The sequence below is a fragment of the Struthio camelus genome, chromosome 28 (genome assembly GCF_040807025.1).
Source record: "Struthio camelus isolate bStrCam1 chromosome 28, bStrCam1.hap1, whole genome shotgun sequence".
Classification (NCBI taxonomy): domain Eukaryota; kingdom Metazoa; phylum Chordata; class Aves; order Struthioniformes; family Struthionidae; genus Struthio; species Struthio camelus.
The window spans coordinates 2,254,580-2,275,896 of NC_090969.1; the positions used below are offsets into that span (position 1 = coordinate 2,254,580).

At 68.3% G+C, this 21,317-nt stretch overlaps 2 protein-coding genes across 6 annotated transcripts; one reads left to right on the forward strand and one right to left on the reverse strand.

Annotated features, from left to right (window-relative positions):
• The first annotated feature begins 968 nt into the window (after positions 1-968).
• Positions 969-17,115, forward strand: AGAP2 (ArfGAP with GTPase domain, ankyrin repeat and PH domain 2). 5 transcript variants are annotated; one of them, XM_068921390.1, is made up of 19 exons: positions 969-1,263; positions 9,009-9,067; positions 9,164-9,251; positions 10,126-10,211; positions 10,302-10,443; positions 10,520-10,654; positions 10,731-10,843; positions 10,924-11,076; positions 11,206-11,292; positions 11,428-11,532; positions 11,668-11,830; positions 11,951-12,067; positions 12,647-12,796; positions 13,150-13,209; positions 13,558-13,709; positions 13,814-13,904; positions 14,296-14,518; positions 14,713-14,968; positions 15,665-15,907. In XM_068921390.1, exons 1-19 carry the CDS (start codon positions 1,104-1,106, stop codon positions 15,869-15,871), a joined length of 2,547 nt encoding a protein of 848 aa, XP_068777491.1. In that variant the 5' UTR covers positions 969-1,103; the 3' UTR covers positions 15,872-15,907. The 5 variants fall into 5 exon arrangements, with proteins under 5 accessions (XP_068777491.1, XP_068777492.1, XP_068777488.1 ...); XM_068921387.1 differs by lacking the exon at positions 969-1,263 and adding an exon at positions 5,612-6,851; XM_068921388.1 differs by lacking the exon at positions 969-1,263 and adding an exon at positions 5,612-6,851 and having other exon boundaries at positions 12,650-12,796.
• On the reverse strand, positions 16,775-21,086 carry LOC138062526 (glycoprotein-N-acetylgalactosamine 3-beta-galactosyltransferase 1-B-like). The gene is made up of 5 exons (XM_068921125.1): positions 21,077-21,086; positions 20,544-20,671; positions 19,697-19,835; positions 18,683-19,344; positions 16,775-18,110 (listed from the first exon to the last, which is right to left on the reverse strand). The coding sequence occupies exons 1-5, from the start codon at positions 21,084-21,086 to the stop codon at positions 17,949-17,951; spliced, it is 1,101 nt and encodes a 366-aa protein (XP_068777226.1). The 3' UTR covers positions 16,775-17,948.
• Positions 21,087-21,317: the final 231 nt, after the last annotated feature.

Consider the following 21,317-nt stretch of genomic DNA (forward strand, 5'->3'; position numbering starts at 1 on the left):
GTGGCAGGAAGCTGCAGTGGGGACGAGGGGGAGGTTACGTTTCCTTCCGGGCCCTTTCCGACCCTACCAGGGCCACGGCTCTGCTCGGAGCTGCAACGGGGACAGGGCCGCCGGGAGGACAGGACTGTCCCTGCTGGGACATGCTGCTTGCGGGGACAGACCCTGACCCAAAGGCCTCACGAGAATGTGGCTTGCATGGGCCCCGTGTCCCCTCCCCACGTGATGTCCCGCATGGGCAGCTTTTGGAGCCCCGTGTGTGCAGGTTGCATGTGTGTTTTGGGGTGAGCGTGTCACTGGGGTGTGCATGTGCATGGCTCTAAGTGCCTGGGGCTACGTGCATGTCCCCGGCATGTGCGTGTGCTCCTGGTGCATGTGCGTGGCTGCACGCATGTCCCTAGCGTGTCCGTGCGGCTGCGCATGGTGTATGTGTGTCCCTGGCATGTCCCTAGCCTGTGCATGGCTGCGTGTCTGTAACATGTCCCTAGCGTGTGCATGCCGGTGTCCCTGCCATATCTGCGGCACGTCTGGTGTGTGCGTGTCCCTGGCCTGCCCGTGCCTTTGCTGCGTGCAGCCCAGGTGTGTCCCCAACACGTCCCCAGCACGTCCCGCCTTGCTCCTGGTGCCTGCACGTCCCTGCCACGTCCCAGACGTTTTCCCAGCGCCCCCCACCCCGTTTGCAGGTGCCCCGGGGGTGTCCCCAGCACGTCCCAGGCGCGTGTGCCACCCCAGCGAGCCCCCGGGGGCGGCGGCAGGCGCGCCGGCCGGGCACGCCGAGCCGCCCGACGGGTCCCGGCGTGCCTCGACGCGCCGGCGGGGCCGGGCACCGCCGCGTCGCTGCCCGCCAGGGCTCCGTGGGCTGGCGGTTCCCAGGCCCAGCCCTGCACCCGCCGGCGGGCGCCCGTGTCAGCCCCACCGGGGTGACGCCAGCCCCACCGGGGTGACGCCAGCCAGGAAGCGCGCCGAGAGGCGGCGAGGCGCAGCGGGGCCGGATGGGCCGGGGGGGGTGAAGACGCAGGGGACGAACCCGAGGCTGAGCCATGGCCTCGGGGACCCGACGGGGCCCGGCGCGGAGCTAGCGCGGCGCCGAGGGGCGGCCGGGCGCCATGAACGCCGCCAGGCAGCTGGCGCTGGCCGCCATCCGGGCCGAGGTGAAGCGGCACGAGCGAGCCAAAAAACACGTGAACGAGCTGATCCGCTTGGTGGAAAAGGTGCCCGACCCCCGGCTCCGGGCCAGCCTCACTACTTCGCTCAGCGTCGTGCAAGGTACCGGCCGCCGCGGCACCCACCGGCCCCGAACTGTGGTCCCCGGCGGCGCGGCCACTGGGCACGCCGTGGGCCAGAGCAGGGCGCAGCCGCCGGCCTTGGGGGTCCCGGGGTGGGCAGATGGCCGGGGAGCCGGCCAGAGGCAAGGGTGGCCGGGGGGATGGAGAGGCGGATGGCCGAAGCAGCGGACGGACGGAGGGATGAATCCCGTCCTTTCCGGCGGGGGGGACGCGAGGCCGCTGTGATGCTGTGGGGGATGTTGGGGTGCTGCATGGCGCTTGGGGGGGGGGGCTTTGGGGGTCATGGTGCCCCGGTGCTCGCCCGCTCCCTTGGTTGCATCTGCCAGTGTTGACTTCCTGTGGGTGCTGGCACGGGGTGGGGGGCCCGCACTCAGGTTGGGGGGGGGGAGCCGGGACACCCCCACCTAGGGGTCCCCACCATCCTGGCGTCCTGGGGACCCCGGCAGGGCCGAAGCCTCATCCTGCCCGGCGCTGTGCCAGGGCGGGCAGGGGCTGTGGCATGGCAGGCTGGACCCAGCGGGCGCCGTCCTCCCTGCAGGGACCCGTCCGTGGGGCACGGCGCACAGTGAGGGGGGAGGAGTTATTGGAGGGGGGGGGGGTCCGCGGTGGCAGTGCCGTCGGCGCGGTTTCCGCTGCAACAGCCCCGGCGCTGCGGTCGGTGACGTGAGCCGTTTCCTCACCTCCGGTGGGCGCCTGCTGGGGGGGGGGGGATGAGGCCCTGCGTGCCCCCCGCTGGGGCCCTGCACCCCAGGGGGCCGGACAGGCCCCCACAGCCCCCCCCCCCATGGTGGGTCGAGCTCCGCTCCGCTCCCAGAGGCCCCCCCTCCCCGTGCCGAACCCCCGCATCCCCGGCATCTCCCCGCGCTGCTGTTGCCGTGGCGACGGGAAGCAGGGGGATGCCTTGTTGCTAGGTGCCCAGGCGGTGGTACCCATTGCCGGCCCCGGGGGCTGTGGCCCCCTCCGCGGTGCCCCCCCGGATGCTGCTCCTGCTCCCGAGCCCCCCATACCAGGGGGCACAGCCCCTCCCTCCTGTGCCCCACGGCCCCCTGCCGCTGGGGGGGGCACTTAGGGGGCTCAGCAGGATGACGTGGGGCTTGCAACTGTGCCGGGGGGGGGGGTCTCAGGCCTGATGTGACCCAGTGTTACCCCACGGCCGGGGGCTCAGTGCCACCGCAGTCACCCCCACGCACCAGGGACGATCCCCAGCCCTGCCCTGGGGACCTGCTGGGGGGCAGTGGGAGGGACTGGGCAGCACTGGGAGGGGGGCCCAGCACCAGCACTGGGGAGGGGGGTGCCGCGAGGGGCCAGGCCTCCCTCATGGCAGTGCCGGAGCCTGGCCTGGGGACACCGCGTCCCCCTACCCTGTCCCCAGGGCCCGGTGCCAGGGGGGACGCGGGACCCCCGGGGCAGTTTGGGGGGGCTGGCACGGGTTTCCCCCCCACCCCAGCAGGCGGGTTGGGGGGGGGCGGTCGCACACCCCACGCGAGCGTGGCCGTGGGCGGGTTGCTGTGTGACGCACCCGGTGCCGTCACGAGCCCGCCGGGGGGGTGCGGGGGCCGGGCTCAGCTCCCCCCTGGACCCCGGTGCAGGCAGGGGGTGATGCAGCCCCCCCCCCACCTTGGCCCGGGGGCACCGGGGACCCTGTGTTCCCCTCCTCCCCGCCACGGGGTGTTTTTGTCCCTCCCGTGTGGCACTGCTACGCTGCCACCCCGCACGGGCGTGCAGGTAGGGTCCCCGTCGCCCGTCCCTGCCTGCCAGGGAGGCCAGCAGCCCCGTTCCGGGCACCCATGGGTGCACGCAGAGGAGACAGGGCATCTGCTCTGCCCAGCCTGACCCAGGCGTCCTGTCTGTCCCCGAGGACCGTCTCCATCCCCAAGCATCATGTCTGAACACCGTACCTGTCCCCTTGCACCATGTCTGTCCCTGGGCACTGCATCTTTCCCCTGGCACCGTATCTGTCCCCGAGCACCGTGCCTGTCCCCATGCACCATGTCTGTCCGTGGGTACCACATCCATCCTTGGGCACCGTACCTGTCCCCAAGCACCATGCCTGTCCCCAAGCACTGTGTCTTTCCCCTGGCACCGTATCTGTCCCCGAGCACCGTGCCTGTCCCCATGCACCATGTCCGTCTGTGGATACCATATCCATCCTTGGGCACCGTACCTGTTCCCGTGCACCATGTCTGTCCCTGAGCACCGTGTCTATCCCCAAGCACTGTATCCCTCCCCAGGCACCGCATCCGGCCCTTGGCATCGCATCCCTCCCTGCGTCGTGACAGGATGTGGCAGAGCACGGGGACGGGGGCGCGACGGCACGGCCCAGGGACCTGGTGGGCCTGAGGAGGGGGGAATGGGGTGGCATGGTGACTACCCGGTCCCAGTGCCACTGGTGGTGCCAGCCCGCGCGTGCCCGGCCTCCGCCCCCGGGGCGAGATCCCGCTGTTTTACTGCATTTCGAGCCCCGCCGTTGCCATGGCAACGGGATGCAGAGGATTTCTGTGCCGCTGCTAAAAATGCCAGAAAACAGAGGCGGCCTGGCCCCGCTCGGCTGCTCCCCCCCAGGGCCCGTGGGTCCCGGCGCCCTGTGCTCAGCTTGGGGCACCCCTCGGGATGCCAGGGCATAGGCGGAGGGAATGGAGGGATGGGTGGAGGGGTGGAAGAGGTGGAATAAGGGTGAGTGGAAGGATGTAGATGGAGGAAGGGTGCAGGAGGGATGCATGGAAGGTGGATAGAGGGATGGAGGTAGAGGGATGCATGGGATGGGAGAGGGGTGGAAAGAAGAATGAGAGATGGAGGAATGGACATGTAGCTGAAGGAATGGATGGAAGGGGTGGATGGAGGAGTAGAAAGAGAGAGGGATGGGGGTTGTATAGATGGAGAGATGGATGGAGATGGGAGAAGGGAAGGATGGGGTGAATGGAGGGATGGATAGAGGGAAAGGAGGGATGGAGGGGTGGGTGGTGGTGTGCAGAGGAAGAGGTGAAGGGAAGGATGGAAGGGATGAAGAGATGGATGAAGGGACATGGAGGGGATGAAGGAATGGATGAAAGGGATGGAGGGATGGATAGAGGAGGGATTGAAGGGGTGAAGGATTGGATGGAGGGAGTGAAGGGGCAGATGGAGGCAATGCAAGGATAGGTGGGGAGATGGATAGAGGGGGAGAAGGGACAGATGGAGGGGCTCATGGAGGGGGTGAAGGCATGCAGGGGTGGATAGAAGGGATGGAGGGATGGGTAGAGGGGGAGAAGGGGTGCAGGGATAGATAGAGGGGGTGATAAATGGAGGGGGTGAAGATAAGCGGGGATAGATAGAGGGGATGGATGGATGGAAGGGATGAAGGGATGGATAGAGGGGATGGAGGGATGGAAGGGATGAAGGGATGGACAGAGGGGATGGAGGGATGGGTAGAGGGCATGGAGGGGATGAAGGGATGGATAGAGGGGATGGAGGGATGGGTGGGGAGGAGAAGGGATGCAGTGATGGATAGAAGGGATGGAGGGATGGGTAGGGGGAACGAAGGGATGCAGGGATGCATAGAGGGGCTGGAGGGATAGGTGGAGGGATGGATGGAGGTGGTGGGGGACAGGGGGGAGGGCAGAGGGGTGGCTCCCGGCAGCGAAGGCCGGTGCCGGCAGGGTTGGGGGTGGGGGGGGGCCATGCGGAGGGTCCCTTGGGCAGCCGGGATGGCGGCGGCTGCGGGGGGGGGGCGCCCGGCAGCGCTCGCGCGTGCCCGGTAGCACCGGGGGCAGCCGCCCCCCCCCCACCTCCCCGGGAGCGGCGCACGGCAGAGCACGGCACCGCCCCCCCCCCAATCCCCCCCTCCCCGCCCCAAGCCGGGCTCCGGTCCCGGCCCCGCCACAAAGGACGAGCCCGTCGGGGCTCTGCCGTGAGCCCAGCGGCCCGGGGGGGGGGGGGGGGCGGCTCCGGGACACGGCAACCGCCGCACAACCGCGGCCCCCCCCCCCCAGACACCGGAGCCCCAATAACCGCCCCCCCCAACCCCACCGCCGCCCGGCCATGCCCCGCCGGGCACCGCTGCCCGCTCGCTAGCCCCGGTGCTGCGCCCCCCCCCCCAGCATTTGTTGGGGGGGGGGCGGCCCCGATCCGGCGGGCGGAGCAGGGGGGGGCCGACGGCGGTGCCAACCCCTCCGGGGGCGGGCGAGCGGGAAAGGCTTTGGGGAGGCAGGGCCGGGGGGTGGGGACGGCGCCGGAGCCTTCAATTCGGCACCGGCGGACGCGGAGCCGTGCACGGTGCCGCCGGAGCCCACCGGGGCCGGGGTTGGGTGGGCGGGCGGGCGGGCGGGGTGGGGGGGGGCGCCCTGCCCGCACCCATGAGCAGAGCCGCCGGCCTCCAGCGCCGGACCACCTACCTCATCTCCCTCACCCTGGTCAAGCTCGAGTCGGTGGCGGGCGAAGCGGAGCAAGCGGGGCCCGGTGATGGAGCGGCGGCGGCGGCGGCGGCGGCGGGCGGCCGAGCACCGGCAGCCGGTGGCCGAGCCGAGGACGGCGGCGGCAACAAGAGCAAGAGGCCCGAGCGGCTTTTCCAACGGCAGGACGCTCTTTGGATAAGTACGGCCGGCTCCGGCCCACCCGACGCCTCCCTACAACCCGCCGCTCCCCGGACCCCCAGTTCGGCACCGGAGGGCTCGGCCGCTCGCCGGCCCGCCGCCCCTCGGTGCCGCTCGCCCGACTCGCCGCCCGCCGTGCCCCCCAAGCCGGACCCCGCGCTGTTGCCGCCGCCCGCCGTGCCCCCCAAACCCGACCCCGCGTTGCTGCCGCCGCCCGCCGTGCCCCCCAAACCCGACCTGCCTCTGCTGCCGCCCGCCGTGCCCCCCAAGCCCGACCCCTCTCTCTTGCCCCCCAAACCCGAAGCCGTCCCGCCACCTGCCCGGGGGGCCAAGGGCACCTTGGAGGTGCCGGGCGAGCGGCTTCGGGCGCCCCGCGAGTGCCCCCCGCCCGAAGGCCACCCGCCGGCCGCCCGCCGCGTGCTGCTCAGCCAGGCCAGCTGGGGATGCTCGGAGGCGGCTCCGGACGGGGCCAAACCCTCGTCCTACCTCGGTCCCGGGGCGTCTTCGCCTCACCCGGCCGCCGGTCCTCGGCGCCTCCGCTTGGCCAACAAACCCTTCAAGACGGTGACCACCAGCGGGGCCAAAATGGGTTCGGAGGCCAAAGCGGGCAAAAGCACCCACAAGGGTCCGGGCAGCCGGCTCTCGTGGCCCGAGGGCGAAGGCAAGGGGAGAGCGAAAGCCGCGGGCAAGGCGGGCGCCGAAGCGGGCCCCCGGCCGGCCTCTCGGGCCCGGCTCTCACCCCGCAAGGGCAAGAGCAAGACCTTGGACAACAGCGACCTGCACCCGGGTGCCGGGGGGCTGGCGGCGGTACCACTGGCCCCCGCCGAGGGCGGCGCGGGGCTCAAGCGGGGCCGCGAGGGCGGCCGAGCCTCCACCCGCGACCGCAAGATGCTCAAGTTCATCAGCGGGATCTTCGCCAAGAGCCCGGCGTCCACCCCCACGCACCCCGCGCCCCCCTGGGCCCTGCTTAGCACCGACCTACCCAGGGGGGCCTCCCCCAGTGAGTACCCGGGGACCCCCATCAAGGGGTGGTGGTTGGGGAGGGGGATGGGGGAGAGCCCGGACGCCTGGGCTCGCCACCCGTCGTGCCTCGGTTTCCCCCCACCCCCCCGCCTGCAGCGTGACTGTGTGGGTGCAGCGCGAGGATTTGCCGGGGGAGGGGGGGTGTTGAGGAGATGGGTGAAAGGGGGGAGTCCTCCCGGACACCTGGGCCCGCTCATCGTCTGTGCTGTGTGGGGCTGCGCCTCGGTTTCCCCCCGTGTGGGTGCAGGTTTGGGGTGGAGGGGGGCTCGATGCCGTTGCGGTGGTGAGGCCGCAGAGCTCGACGAGATGGGAACGGGTGCTCCCGGACGCCTGGGTCCACTTGTGGGCCATGTCTGGGGGTGTCCCCCCCTCCACCCCCAGGCAGATGTGGGGCAGCAACCTATGTGGGGCTGGTAGTGAGCCGGCGGGGGGGGGGGTGGGTAGGGAAGGACCCATCCGTGCCCCATGGCTGGAGAGAGGTCCTGGAAGCCAACACGGGCAGGGGGGGACACTTGGGTGGCATGTCCCAGCCCACGCGGGCCACGGGGGCATCTTGGCCCCCTGCATGAGCCACTGTGCATGGCGGTGGTGGTGGGGGGGCTCACCCTGCAGCTCAGCCCCCCCGGGGTGACGCTGCCCGCGGGGTCCCCCGGCGTCCTGCCCCGGTGCTGCGCTGGCCCCGGGGGCCCCGGAGCAGCCTGGGGCTCCGTGGGTGGCTGGGGACAACCCGTGGCCCCGGGCTGGGGCTGTGCTGTGGGCGGCTGGGCTCCCCTGCCTCAGTTTCCCCCGGGCAGCCTGGGGAGGGCTCTGCAGGATGGGGCCGTGGCCAGGCCCGTGGCCTCGGGTTGGGCTCAGCTTCCCCAAGTCTGGCCTGGGTGCTCAGGGTGGGATGTGGGGAGCTGGGGCTGCCCCATGGGGACAAGCATCCATCCCTCCCTATATCCGTCTGCTCGTGCCCCCCAGTCCAGCCCTTCGTCCGTCCTTCCGTCCCTGTATCCCTTCGCCCGTCCGTCCGTCCTTGTAGCCGGCCACGCGTCGCCGGGTCAACCCTTCACCCATCCGGCCCCCCGGCCCTCTCTCCAGCCACCCCGTGTCCATCTTTCTGTCCAGCTGGCTGGCCCAGCGCTGTCCGTCCGTCCATCTGTCCATGCATGCACACATCCAGCCCGTATCCGTCTGCCTGTCCATCCAGCCACCCTATCTTCCTCTGCCCACCCGTCCGGCCATCTGTCCACCCTGTCCCCATGTCCCCCGGACCGCGGCTTGGGGAGGGGGGTCCCCCCAGCACCCACCCTGCGTTGCCGCGTGGGCAGAGCCTGGTGTTGGGGGGGGGGCCCGTGGGTGGCAGCGCCGTGATGACGCGTGGGGTGACAGGCACCGGCGTTAACCCCTCGCCTGCCGCGCGTGTGGGGCCGCGGTGGGCACCCAACCCCAGGTACGGCACAGGGGAAACCAAGGCACAGGAGGGCACCTGGATGGGGGGAACCCTCTGCCTCTCCCCTGCCTCAGTTTCCCCTTCTTGCAGTGTGGGAGGTGAGATGCTGCTGGGGACATGGGGGGCCTGGGGGGTCCCGACCCACTGCACGGCACGTGTGCAGACACCGGCCTGTGCCGTGTCCTCCCTGTACCACGGAGCATCCCTGGGCCACGCCGTGGCCTTGGGTCCACTGTGCCCTCGTGCACCTGCGTCCTTGTGCACGCCGTGGCCTTGCGCACTCTGTTTTCTTGTGCTGTGCTGCGTCCTCGTGCCTGCTTGCGTCCTCGTGCACGCCACGTCCTCGTGCACACCGTGACCTTGTGCCTGCCGTGACCTTGTGCCTGCTGTGACGTTGCACCCGCCGTGTCCTCACGCCACGCCGTGTCCTGGTGCCCTGCCGTGTGCAGGGAGGGGAGAGCCACGGGGTGGCCATGCCGGGGAGCTGCCAGGGGGTGGTGGGGTACCACGGCCATGGCTCCACCACGGCCGGTCCCCGTGGTCCTCCTCGCCACCTCCGCTGGGATCGGTGCCGCTCACCCGTTGCTTGGTGACGGTTCCACGGCCGCCCACACCGGGAGCTGCCGGCAGCGCTGCCAGCAGGGCCGGGGGCGGCCGTGCCCCCTCCCGGAGCCCCTCTCACCCCTCTCCTCCCCGCAGAGGCCTTGGTGAACAGCCAGGAATGGACCCTGGGCCGCTCCATCCCCGAGATCCGCCTGGTGGGTGCCGTGGCCCTGGGGCCCCCCACGTGCCGGCCCCATGTGCCGGCCCCGGCGCCGCGGCGTGCCCTGACACTGCTCTCTGCCCCTCCACAGGGCGTCCTGGGCAGCAGCAAGAGCGGGAAGTCGGCCCTCGTGCACCGCTTCCTCACCGGCTCCTACGTGGGCCTGGAGCCCACGGAGAGTGAGTGGCTGGGAAGCGGCACGGCCATGCGGCTGGGCATGGCCATTGGGTTGGGAATGGGCATGGGACTGGGAATAGCCATGGGACTGGGAATGGCCATGGGGGTCAGGAATGGCTGTAGGGGTGGGAATGGGCATGATGTTGGGAATAGTCATGGGACTGGGAACGGCCATGGTGGTCAGGAATGGCTGTAGGGGTGGGAATGGCCATATGTTGGGAATAGCCATGGGACTGGGAACGGCCATAGGGTGGGAATGGCCATTGGATTGGGAATAGCCACGGGGTCAAGAACGGCTATAGGGGTCGGGAATGGCTTTAAGGATGGGAATGGCTATGAGGTTGGGAATGGCAATGGGACTGGGAATGGCCATGGGGGTCAGGAATGGCTGTAGGGGTGGGAATGGGCATGATGTTGGGAATAGCTATGGGACTGGGAATGGCCATAGGGTGGGAATGGCCATTGGATTGGGAATAGCCACGGGGTCAAGAACGGCTATAGGGGTCGGGAATGGCTTTAAGGATGGGAATGGCTATGAGGTTGGGAATGGCAATGGGACTGGGAATGGCCATGGGGGTCAGGAATGGCTGTAGGGATGGGAATGGCCATGAGGTTGGGAATGACCACGGGACTGGGAACGGCCATGGAGGTCGGGAATGGCCATAGTTTTGGGCATGTCCATGGAGTCAGGCATGGCCACTGGGCTTGGAATAGCCATGAGGTCGGACATGGCCATGGGGTTGGCCATGGCCTCAGGCCAGGGGCTAAGCCCCGTCCCTGGCCAGGCTCGCCTCCCAGCCCCTGGCACGGCCATCCCGTGGCACATTCCCTCCATGGCAAGGCCATGCTGCCATCCCTCTTGTCCCCCGGCTCCAGGCGGGCAGTTCAAGCGCGAGGTGATGGTTGATGGCCAGAGCCACCTCCTGCTCATCCGAGAGGAAGGAGGCGCCCCAGATGCCAAGGTATGTTGAGGCCAGTGGGGGGGGCCGTGGTGGCTGTCACCAGCATCACAGAGCCGTGACACCCCTGTCCCATGCGTTTCCCCCCTCCAGTTCGCCAACTGGGTGGACGCCGTCGTCTTTGTGTTCAGCCTGGAGAATGAGAGCAGCTTCGAGGAGGTGACGCAGCTACATGCACTGCTCAGCAGCCACCGGGGCACCAGCGACTTGGCCCTGGCGCTGGTGGGCACTCAGGGTGAGCTGGCGGGGCGGCACGGTTGGGGGACAGGGACGTGCTGGGACCCTCGCCTCACCCCTCCGCCTGTCTGCAGACAAAATCACTTCCTCCAATCCCCGGGTGATTGAGGACGCCCGAGCCCAGGCGCTCTGTGGCGACATGAAGCGGTGCCTCTACTACGAGACCTGTGCCACGTACGGCCTCAACGTGGACCGGGTCTTCACCGAAGGTAGGTGATGGGGGGAACGCGGCGGCAGTGGAGGTCCCCGCGGCCAGGGAGGGTGACGCTGCTGCTGTCTCCGCAGTGGCCCAGAAGGTCGTGGCACTGAGGAAGCAGCAGCAGCTCCTGGCCTCCTGCAAGTCGCTGCCCAGCTCCCCCAGCCACTCGGCCGGCTCCACTCCCGGCGGTGGCATCCAGGTACCGCTGCTCCCTACCTCGACAGTGGCGAGGCGCACACGCCACCGAGGCTGACCATCCCGCTATGGCATCTCTTGCAGGCCAGCAACGGCGGCCACACCAGCGACTACTCATCCTCGCTGCCGTCCACCCCCAACGTGAGCCACCGGGAGCTGCGGGGCGAGCCCACGGTCACGCTGGGCACCCCCAGCTCCCTGCACCGCGGCGCCAAGCGCCGCACCAGCCTCTTCGCTGTAAGTCCTCTGCAGGCCCCAACCCAGCACCCAGCCTGGCATAGGGTCCCCGGGGTGGCTCACCCACGGGGCACTCACCCCACAGGACACCCACCCCACGGGACACCCACCCCATTCCCTTTCCCGCAGAACCGCCGGGGCAGTGACTCGGAGAAGAGGAGCCTGGACAGTCGGGGCGAGGTGGCGGGCAGCGGACGTGCCATCCCCATCAAGCAGGTGAGCATGGTATTGTCCCTTCTCTGTCACCCTTCACCACCATCCCCGAAGGTGTCCCTGCACCCATGGCACAGCCCCCCTTCACCACCATCCCCAGACATGTCCCCGATCACCCCCTTTCCCCCCCCACCCCAGAGCTTCCTGCTCAAGCGCAGTGGCAACTCCCTCAACAAGGAGTGGAAGAAGAAATATGTCACCTTATCCAGCAATGGGCTCCTCTTCTATCACCCCAGCATCAATGTGAGTGTCCCAGCCCCTCACGTCCCCCAGCACCCCATGGCCTCCATGAAGGGGCTCAGTGCCTCATACCCTCCCCACACTGGAGGGGTTGACGTGGCTTTGCCGCGCTCAGCGCCATGCCCATCCCCGCACCAGGATTACATCCACAGCACACACGGGAAGGAGATGGACCTGCTCCGGACCACGGTCAAGGTGCCTGGCAAGCGTCCACCACGCGCTATCTCTGCCTGCGGCCCATCGGCCAGCATCAACGGGCTGGTGAAGGACGTGGCGGGGGTGCAGGCACCTGAGGGGGCTGGTGAGTATCCAGGGTGGTGGGGACCCCTCAGGGTGGTGGGACCCCTTGGGGTGGTGGGATGCTCCAGGGTGCAGGGGACACAGACGCTCTTTGGGGTCACTGTTCATTCCCTACCTGCAGCCAGCACCTCCCCTGTGGGGCTGAGCCTCCCCCCAGAGCCAGGGGCCAAGGGCATGGGCAAGGAGCGGTCGCTGCAGCGCTGTGCCTCTGCCTCCAGCGCCAAGATGCCCAGCACTGGTGAGTGTCCCCCTGCGTCCCCTCGCACCTCACGGGATCTTCTCCCTGGGGCAGAACCTGGGCTGTGACTGCGGTGGCCTTAGGGAGCCCAAAGGCTCCTGGGGAGTCTGGGGGACATGGTAGCCCCAGTGAGCCTGGTGGCCCTGGTCCCTCTGGCGACCCTGGTAGCCCCAGTGGCCTACAGTGATCCTGGGGGAACCAGGTGGTCTTGGTGAGCCCAGTGGCTCCAGTGAGCTCAGTAGCCTGGTGATCCTGGTGGCCCAGTGACCCTAGTGGTCTTTGTGAGCCCAGTGGACCTGGTGATTCTCATGGCCCTGGTGCTCCCAGTGAGCCCTGTGGTCCTGGCAGCCCCAGTGAATTTGGTGATCCTAGTGGCCCTGGTGGAGCCTCATGGCCCCACTAACCCTGATGGACTTGGTGAACCTGGTCACCTCAGTAAGCCCAGTGGCCCAGGAGGACCTGGTGGCACCAGGGACTCTGGTGAACTCAATGACCTTGGTGACCCCAATGAGCCTAGTGCTTTTGGTGACCCTGGATAGCCCTGTGACCCTCACTGATGCTGGCGTGTGGGTCTCTCAGCAGATGGCCCCCCCACCTCTGAGACTATATCCAGCCCCAGCAGTTCGGGCAAAGACCCGCCACCGTCGCCCATGATTGACAGGAAGAAGCACCGCCGGAAGAAGCTGATGACACCATCCAAGACAGAGGGCTCAGCAGGACAAGCGGAAGGTGAGAGCCCCAGGGATGCTGCTGCAGAGACCATGGGCCTCGGGGATGGTGGCCGTGGGGCCAGTGGCCCAGGGCCACGAGAACGATGCCGGGACGCCCCAGGGCTCCGGCGAATGATCCCTGGAGACCTGGAGGTGATCGCCAGCCCCCCTGCCACAGCCCAGGCCCTGTTCTTGCCGTGGGGCCACCGCTGCCACGCACTGCACCGTCCACGCTGGCGCGTCCCCCCGTCCCCTCCTTGCTCTGCAAATGCCTCCCCCTTGCACACCCTGGCCCCTTTGCCCCGGGGCTCCTCTCGTGACTCTCTCTCCCCCTTTCCTCTCTCTGCTCTCGCTGCCCCGGACCCTCTGCAGCCAAGCGCAAAATGTGGAAATTAAAAAGCTTTGGTAGTTTAAGAAATATTTATAAAACAGGTAACGTGGTCCGCGGCCGGCTCCACTCATGCATGTGGCTGTCTCCCATCCTCGCCTGCCGCCGTTGCATCCGCTGCCTCCGCGTCCCTGGCACCGCAGTGGGGAGGGATCGCCGCCATGGCCGTGGCTGTGGCCAGGCAGAGCCCTGGGAGCCCTCTGGGTGGGTCGCACAGAGCCACCCTCCTCATCCCAGTGCTGCCGGCTGCTGCCACTGACATGGCCACAGGGATGTGGGACACAGGGTGCCCTGCTGGTGGCCGAGCCCCGGGGAGGGAGGTGTGGGGGGGGGTCCCGAAAGGGCCACGGGAGCCGGTCCCAGCCACCCGTCCTGGGTTTCTCGTCCTGCAGAGGAGGAGAACTTCGAGTTCATCATCGTGTCGAGCACGGGGCAGACGTGGCACTTCGAGGCGAGCAGCTTCGAGGAGCGGGACGCCTGGGTGCAGGCCATCGAGAGCCAGATCCTGGCCAGTCTGCAGTGCTGTGAGAGCAGCAAGAATAAGGTGGGGATCCCCACCCCAGGCCAACGCGCCGGGGGCTGCTGGGGGGGGGGGCACGTGTCCCTGCCCTCACTGTGGCCACCCCGCTCACTGCCGTCTCCCCGCAGGCCCGCATGGACAGCCAGAGCGAGGCTGTGGCCATCCAGGCCATCCGCAATGCCCGGGGCAACTCGCTGTGTGTGGACTGCGGGGCACCCAGTGAGTGTCGGCTGGTGGTGGGGTAGGACGTGGACTACGCAATCCTGTGGGTGATGCAGGGCCATGCCATGCCGTGGGTCACGCAATGCCTGGGGCCATGCAGCACTTTGGGCCATGCAGTGCCTCGAGCCATGCAGTGCCATGGGCTGGGTGATGCCACGGGCCATGTGATGCCACGGGCCACATGATGCCGTGGGTCACGTGGTGCCATGGGCTGTGCGTTACGATGGGCCAGGTGGTGCTGTGGGTGTCATGATGCCATGCAATGCCGTGGGCCATGCAGTGACATGGGCCATGTGATGCCCTGGGCTATGCAGCGCCACGGGCCACATAGCCTGTGCAGTGTCCCAGGTGGGGCCCTCACAGCCTCTGTCCCCCACTCCCACCCCAGATCCCACCTGGGCCAGTCTCAACCTGGGGGCGCTGATCTGCATCGAGTGCTCGGGGATTCACCGCAACTTGGGCACCCACCTGTCCCGCGTGCGCTCCCTTGACCTGGACGACTGGCCCCGGGAGCTCACGCTGGTGCTCACCTCCATCGGCAACACCACTGCCAACAGCATCTGGGAGAAGAACCCGCAGGGCCGCTGCAAGCCCACCCATGAGTCGTCCCGGTGAGTGTCCCCTGGCCTCTGTGTGTCCCCTTGCATGGCTGCATGTCCCTCTGTGTGTATGGGATGCGTGGCATCAAGCGATTGGTCTTGGAAGGGACCTCTAGAGATCATCTAGTCCAAGCCCCCGCTCAAGCGGGGTCACCTGGAGCACGTCCCTGACACCATAAGTCCCCTGATGCCATGTGTCCCTGCAGGGAGGAGCGGGAGTCGTGGATCCGGGCCAAGTACGAGCAGCGGCTGTTCCTGGCACCACTGCCGGCCGCCGAGGCACCGCTGGGGGAGCAGCTCTTCCGCGCGGTGCAGGAGAAGGACCTGGAGACGGTGCTGCTGCTCCTGGCCCATAGCAAGAAGGAGCAGCTCAACGCTGCCACTGGTGACAAGGACCGCCGCACGGCACTGCACGTGGCCTGCGACCTGGCCCAGGTGGTCATCACCCAGCTGCTGGTGTGGGTAGGTCAGAGCCAGGGCTGTGGCGGGGGGGGAGGGCGCTGTGATGTGGCCGTGGGGACCGTGGCATGACTGTGGGGGACATAGCATGGCCATGGGGATGTGGTATGGTTATGGGGGACGTGGCATGGCCATGGGGACCACAGTATGGCCACGGGGAACATGGCACAGCCGTGGAGACTATGGCATGGCCACAGTAACTATGTAATGGACGTGGTGACCATAGTATGGCCATGAGGGACATGGGAAGGGCATGGCACGGCCATGAGGATTATGGTATAGCTCTGGAGACTATGGCATGGCCATGGGGACCACAGTATGGCCACGGGGGGACATGGCACAGCCATGGGGACTATGGCATGGCCACAGTAACTGTGTCATGGCTATGGCGACCACAGTGTAGCCATGAGGGACATGGGAAGGACATGGCACCACCATGGGGATTATGGCATGGCCATGGGGACCTCAGTATAGCCAAGGGGGACATGGCATGGCCATGAAGATTATGACATGGCTCTGGGGACTATGGCACGGCTATGGGGACCACAGTATGGCCATGGGGGCGCATGGGAAGGACATGGCATGGCCATGGGGACTCTGACATGGCCATGCAGCCCACGGTATGGCCAGAAGGGCCATGACAAGGACATGGCCCGGTCATGGGTTTCATGGCCGCTGACGTGGCCGCTCTGCCCGCAGTACGGCGCGGACGTGAAGGCACGAGACGGGCTGGGCCGCACGGCGCTCTTCTACGCCCGCCGGGCCGGCAGCCAGGAGTGCGCCGACATCCTGCTGCAGCACGGCTGCCCCGGCGAGGGCCCCGGCGGCCTGGCCACGCCGGGGCTGCGACGCAAGAGCAGCTCGGCCAGCGTGGGCCACTGCGAGGCTCGCACCGCCCTGGTATAGCCGGGCCGGGACCTGGCACCGCCGGACTGCACGTGTCCCACCCCTCCCCAACCCTGCCGCAGCCCGGTTTGTATTTTTGATGCTCTATTTATTATCCAGCTCCTGCTGGGGGCTCTTCTGCTCCTGTCCCCACCTTGCGCCACCCTCCATGCCAGGTTGCGTCCCACCCCTCTCTTTGCGACGTGGTGACGAGGGGTTGCCCGGATGCCTGGGTTCCCCTCCTGGTGCCGGTGGGTGATGCCTGTACAGCCGCTGCCAGGGCCAGGACGCCTGGGCTCCCTGCTGTGCCTGGCACTGCTGGTGGTGACACCTCCTTCCCCCTCCCAACCTTGACATGCACATGCCACCTCTGTCCACATCACCCTTGCCCAGGCCACTCCATCCATGCCACCCTTGCCTGGACCACCTCGTCCATGCCAACCTTGCCCAGGCCGCCTTGTCCATGCCATCCCCCTGCCTGGGGCCGCCCTTGCCTGGATCACCTCGTCCATACCATCCTTGCGTGGACCACCTCGTCCATGCCACCCTTGCCCAGGCCACCTCATCCATGCCACCCCTGACTGGGCCACCCCCATCAGTGCCACCCCTTCCCAGGCCACCCTTGCCCAGGCCACCCCTGTCCAGGCCATCCTTGTCACTGCCGCCCCTGGCCACACCACCATGACAGCCCTCCCCCCACCTCCGGCCATCCTGGTTCACCCCATCTCTGTCACCTCTGTCCGTGCCACCCCACCGGTGCCACCCCATGCATGGGGCATGGGGGCACAGGGGACCATGGCAGGAGCAGAACAGGCCCCAGCACCCCCTCCCCGTCCTTTTCTAGACGACCTTTTGTACAAATCCCCCCACCCCGCCGTGGCCTGACCCCCTCCCCGGCCCCCCCCCTTTTCTCGACGTCCCCTTGGGAACCTCTTTAATTTATTGCTTCGTTTAGACTTAGGATAGAGCCAGCCCCTTGCGGTGCCCGGTGCGGGGGGCCGTGACATCCGGGGCGGGAGAGCCCGTGGGTGCACCCAAACCGGACCCCCCCCCAAAACCCCCCCCCAAAATGAATGTATCGGCGCCCGCTGTGACGCCTGCTGCCCCGGGGAGGCGGCCGGCGCGGCAGCTGAGCGAGAGCTGCCGTGGTGGCGGTGGGGGCCGTGCCACGGGCCGGGGGGGCACCGCGGGGGCCCCTGTACAGCGGTTTGAGCTCGCGGGTTGTAACTGTAAGTACGTAACAATGTCGGACTTTGGCGCTGTGACCGTGGCCTGCTCCTTTGCCGGGACGCGGCGCCGGCCAGGAGAAGGTCCCTGTTTCCTCTCCCCCCTCGCCCAAAATCCTTGCAATAAGCCATGGCTACCATGGGGCTGCACCCCTCCCCCCTGCCACCCTCCCGAGGGGGTCCGGGTGTGGGCTGGGGTCATGCCGAGGGGGACATGGGGGGGGGGGCTGTGCCCTGGGGTCGTGCCTATGGAACTGTGTGGTCCCATGCAGCGTGGTGGGACCATGCAGCGTGGTGGGACCATGCAGCAAGGTGGGACCATGTAGCGTGGTGGGACCGTGCAGCGTGGTGGGACCGTGCAGTGTGGTGGGACCATGTAGCATGGTGGGACCGTGCAGCGTGGTGGAACCGTGCAGCGTGGTGGGACCATGTAGCATGGTGGGACCGTGCAGCGTGGTGGGACCGTGCAGCGTGGTGGGACCATGTAGCATGGTGGGACCGTGCAGCGTGGTGGGACCGTGCAGCGTGGTGGGACCATGTAGCATGGTGGGACCGTGCAGCGTGGTGGGACCATGCAGCGTGGTGGGACCATGCAGCAAGGCGGGACTGTGCAGCGCGGTGGGACCATGCAGCGTGGTGGGACCATGCAGCATGGTGGGATCATGCAGTGTGGCAGGACTGTGCAGCATGGCAGTGCTGGAGGACTGAGCCACGGGGCCATGCCAAAGGGGCCATGCAGCACGACGTTGCTGGTGGGACCATGCAGCATGGCAGTGCCAGTGGAGCCGTGCAGCGCAGCGGTGCCGGTGGAGCTGGGGTGCACGGCGGTGCCGGAGCGCGGTGATGCCGGAGGACCATGGACGGGCAGGCGGTCAGGGCGGGGGCGCGGGGGCAGCGGTGCGGTTGACAGGCGGGCGGTAGCGGGGCCGGTAGCCGTAGGGGCGCAGGCGGTGGGTGAGGTACTCCAGCACGTACATCTGCTCCCCGCTCACGTAGTGGAAGGACACGGCCAGGTCCGAGCAGCTCGCCGCTGCCTGCAGGAAGGAGTCAGGGGCGGGGCTCCCGGGGGTGGGCGGGGCATGGGGTGGGCGGGGCATGGATGCAAATAGGGTGGGCAGAGCTGGGAGGGCTTAGTAACGGGTGGAGGCGGTGCTTATATGCAAATAGGGTGGGCGGAGATTAGTAGGGGTGGAGGTGATGGAGAGGGACAGGTGCTGGGCGGTGCTGACCGTGTGGGCGGGGCTTGGGTGCAAATAGGGTGGGCGGGGCTTAGTTGAGGGCGGGGATACAGAGGGGCAAGGAGTGGGTTGTGCTGTGGGTGGGGTTTATGCAAATGAGAGGGGCGGGGTTTAGCTGTAGGTGGCTCTGGCTTGGCGGCTGTTGGGTGATGCTAAGGCTGGGTGGAGCTTGTGTGCAAACAGAGTGGGCGGGGCTAGGAGAGTGGGCGGGGCTTATGAGTGGGCAGTTAGTGGGTGTGGATGTGTGTGGGCGGGGCTTCAGATATGTGGGCGGGTCTTCAGGTGGGTGAGCCAAGCACGTTCCCCTGCCAAGAGGGGAGCACTGGGCCATACTGGGAGCAGGGGGGAGAGGGACCAGGAGGACTCACCCAGCGCACGGGGTAGTAGGAGTACTGCGAGTAGGCACGGTCGTGGGACAGCGGCTTGGTGAGGTGGGACTCGGGTGGGAAGGGGTGGAAGGTCTCGCGGCCCTGGGTGTCGCGCGAGTCGCCCGCCTCCACCCCCAGCTTCTCCAGGCACTGGCCCAGCGCCAGGTCCTCCACCGCGCTGGTGTGGGTGCACGTGCCGGCGCCGAAGGCGGCCACGAAGCGCCGCAGGGCCTCCTTGCTGAGCACGTAGCCCGCGCCGCCGCTCATGTAGCCCTGCCGCACGAAGGGCCGGAAGCGCTTGCCGAAGTAGATGGGGCGCTCGGGGCTGTAGGCGGCCAGCAGCCAGCGCAGGTTGGCCACCACCGCGAAGGTGTCGTCGTCGGCCTTGAGGAACCAGTCGGCTCGGTCCAGGTGGTGCCGGTGCACGTACTGGAAAGCGCGGATGGTCTTCCAGTAGAGCTGGTCGCGGCCCTCGCGGACGGGCAGCCCCACGGCCGGGAAGCGCTCGTCCCGCTCCGAGCTCATGAAGAGGGCCACGTTGCAGTGGCGGGTCCACGTGGCCCGCACGTGCCGGGCCTTGGTCTCCAGGTTGCGAGGTCCCGTCATCACCCAGCACAGGACGCGCACCCGCTCGTAGAGCGCCTCCGCCACGCTGCTGTCCACTGCGGGGTGGAGAAGGGACACGGGGGTGGCCTCAAGGCGCCCCTTAGAGGGCCAGCGGTTGGTGGCGGGGTGGGGGGCACGGCCGCGGTGGTCCCATGGGTGCTCCTCACCCACCATCATGCACCGAGGACCCAGGCGTCCTGGCTCACGCTGCAGCGACGTGGTGTGGCGCCTGGGACAGTGCATCGCTCCAGGACCCCCCATGCAACCCCCCCTACCCAAACCGCTGGGTGCCACCCGCTAGCTCGTGCCGGGTGCTTGCGCGTGCATGTAGCACAGCTCCCCACCCCACCCTGGGAGCCCAGGCGTCCGGGAGACCCCCTCAACCTCCATGCCCCCCCCCAGGCTCACCTGTGCTGGGCGGCAGGCGGTGGTGGGGGCCGAGGATGCTGGGGAGGGGGTCCGAGTGCACTGGCTCCCGGTGCAGGCTACGCAGCAGGACCCCCCCCAGGGCCAGCCCCACGGCAAAGCCCAGGGGGAACCAGGGCACCTGTGGGTGCCAGGGGCCCATGACCCCACTAGGATGTCGTGGGGGGGGGCTGAAGGGACATTCAGACATGGAGGGCAAACACGACTCCCCTCCCACCATGGAGGCTATGGGGGGAGGGTCCCAGCCCCACAGACCTTCCCCTGCCCCCCCCCAAACCCAACAGCTCCCACCCACAATTTCCACCCTGCTCCCCCAGCGTGACACCCCCCGGGACCCCCAGATGCCACCAGCTCCTTCCCCAAGGGGACTCCCCTGCTGTCCCCCCTCAACACTACGATAACCCCCCCCCAAAAGCCACCAAATCTTTGCTCTCGTGAGATCTTCCCCCAAACCAGTTTCCCCCATGTGACACCCCCTGTACCCCCCCCCCCGCAGAGCCACCGTGCCCCCCCGTGACCCCTCCCAAACCACCACCTCCTCATCCGGTGCGACCCCCCCACCCAAAAGCCACCAGGCCCCCATGCGACACCGTCCCCACCAAAGCCACCGGCCCGGTGTGACCCCCCCGGTCCCTCCCCCCTCCTTGTGCTTCCCCCCCTCCAGGATCAGGGACACGCGGCTCCGGTAATGAGCCAAAGCTCATTACAGGCGCTAATTAGGGCAGAGGGAAGGGGACTGGGGGGGGGAAGCGGGGAAGGGGGGCTCGGGGCAGTGCCAGGGTGGGCGCTGTCCCTGTCCCCGTCCCCCGGGGGGGCCCCGACCCGGTACCTGCCGCCGCCCCGCACTTCCGTCCCGTCCGCTGCCGTCGCCGGGCGGGTCCGATCCTGCCCAGGTGCGGGGCGGGGGCAGCCCGGCCCGGCCCCCCTGCCCTGCCCGCTCCCGGCACAGCCCTGCGTCTGGGGCAGGGGGGGACACCCGGTGGGGGGGCCCGGCCCTGTCCCCACACCGGGGGGACCCTGCTGCGTCCCAGCCCCGGGGGGAGCCCGATCTGGGCGGGGGGGGGGCAGCTGCGCTGAGACCAGGGGACCCAGCTGTGCCCAAGTGGGGGGGTTCAGCTGTGCCCAAGCGGGGGGGTCCAGCTGTGCCCAAATGGGGGATCCAGCTGTGACCAAGTGGGGGGATCCAGCTGTTCTCAAATGAGGGGTCCAGCTGTGTCCATGGGAAGGGACCCAGCTGTTCCCAAACAGGCGAATCCAGCTGTTCCCAAATGGGGGACCCAGCTATGACCAACAAGGGGGACCCAGCTGTACCTACATGGGCTCATCCAGCTGTTCCCAAATGGGGGACCCAGCTGTACCTACATGGGCTCATCCAGCTGTTCCCACATGGGGGACCCAGCTGTGACCAACCAGGGGGACCCAGCTCTGCCTGAATGGGGGACCCAGCTGTGGCTGCTCCTGGGGCATCCAGCCGAGCCCGAATCTAGGCAGGGGGTGGGGGGCAGTTGTACCCGAACGGGGACCCAGCAGTGCCCGACCGGGGCACTCAATGTGGGTGGTGGGATGGTGACAGGCTGCACCCTGAGCTGCAGCGCTCGCCACG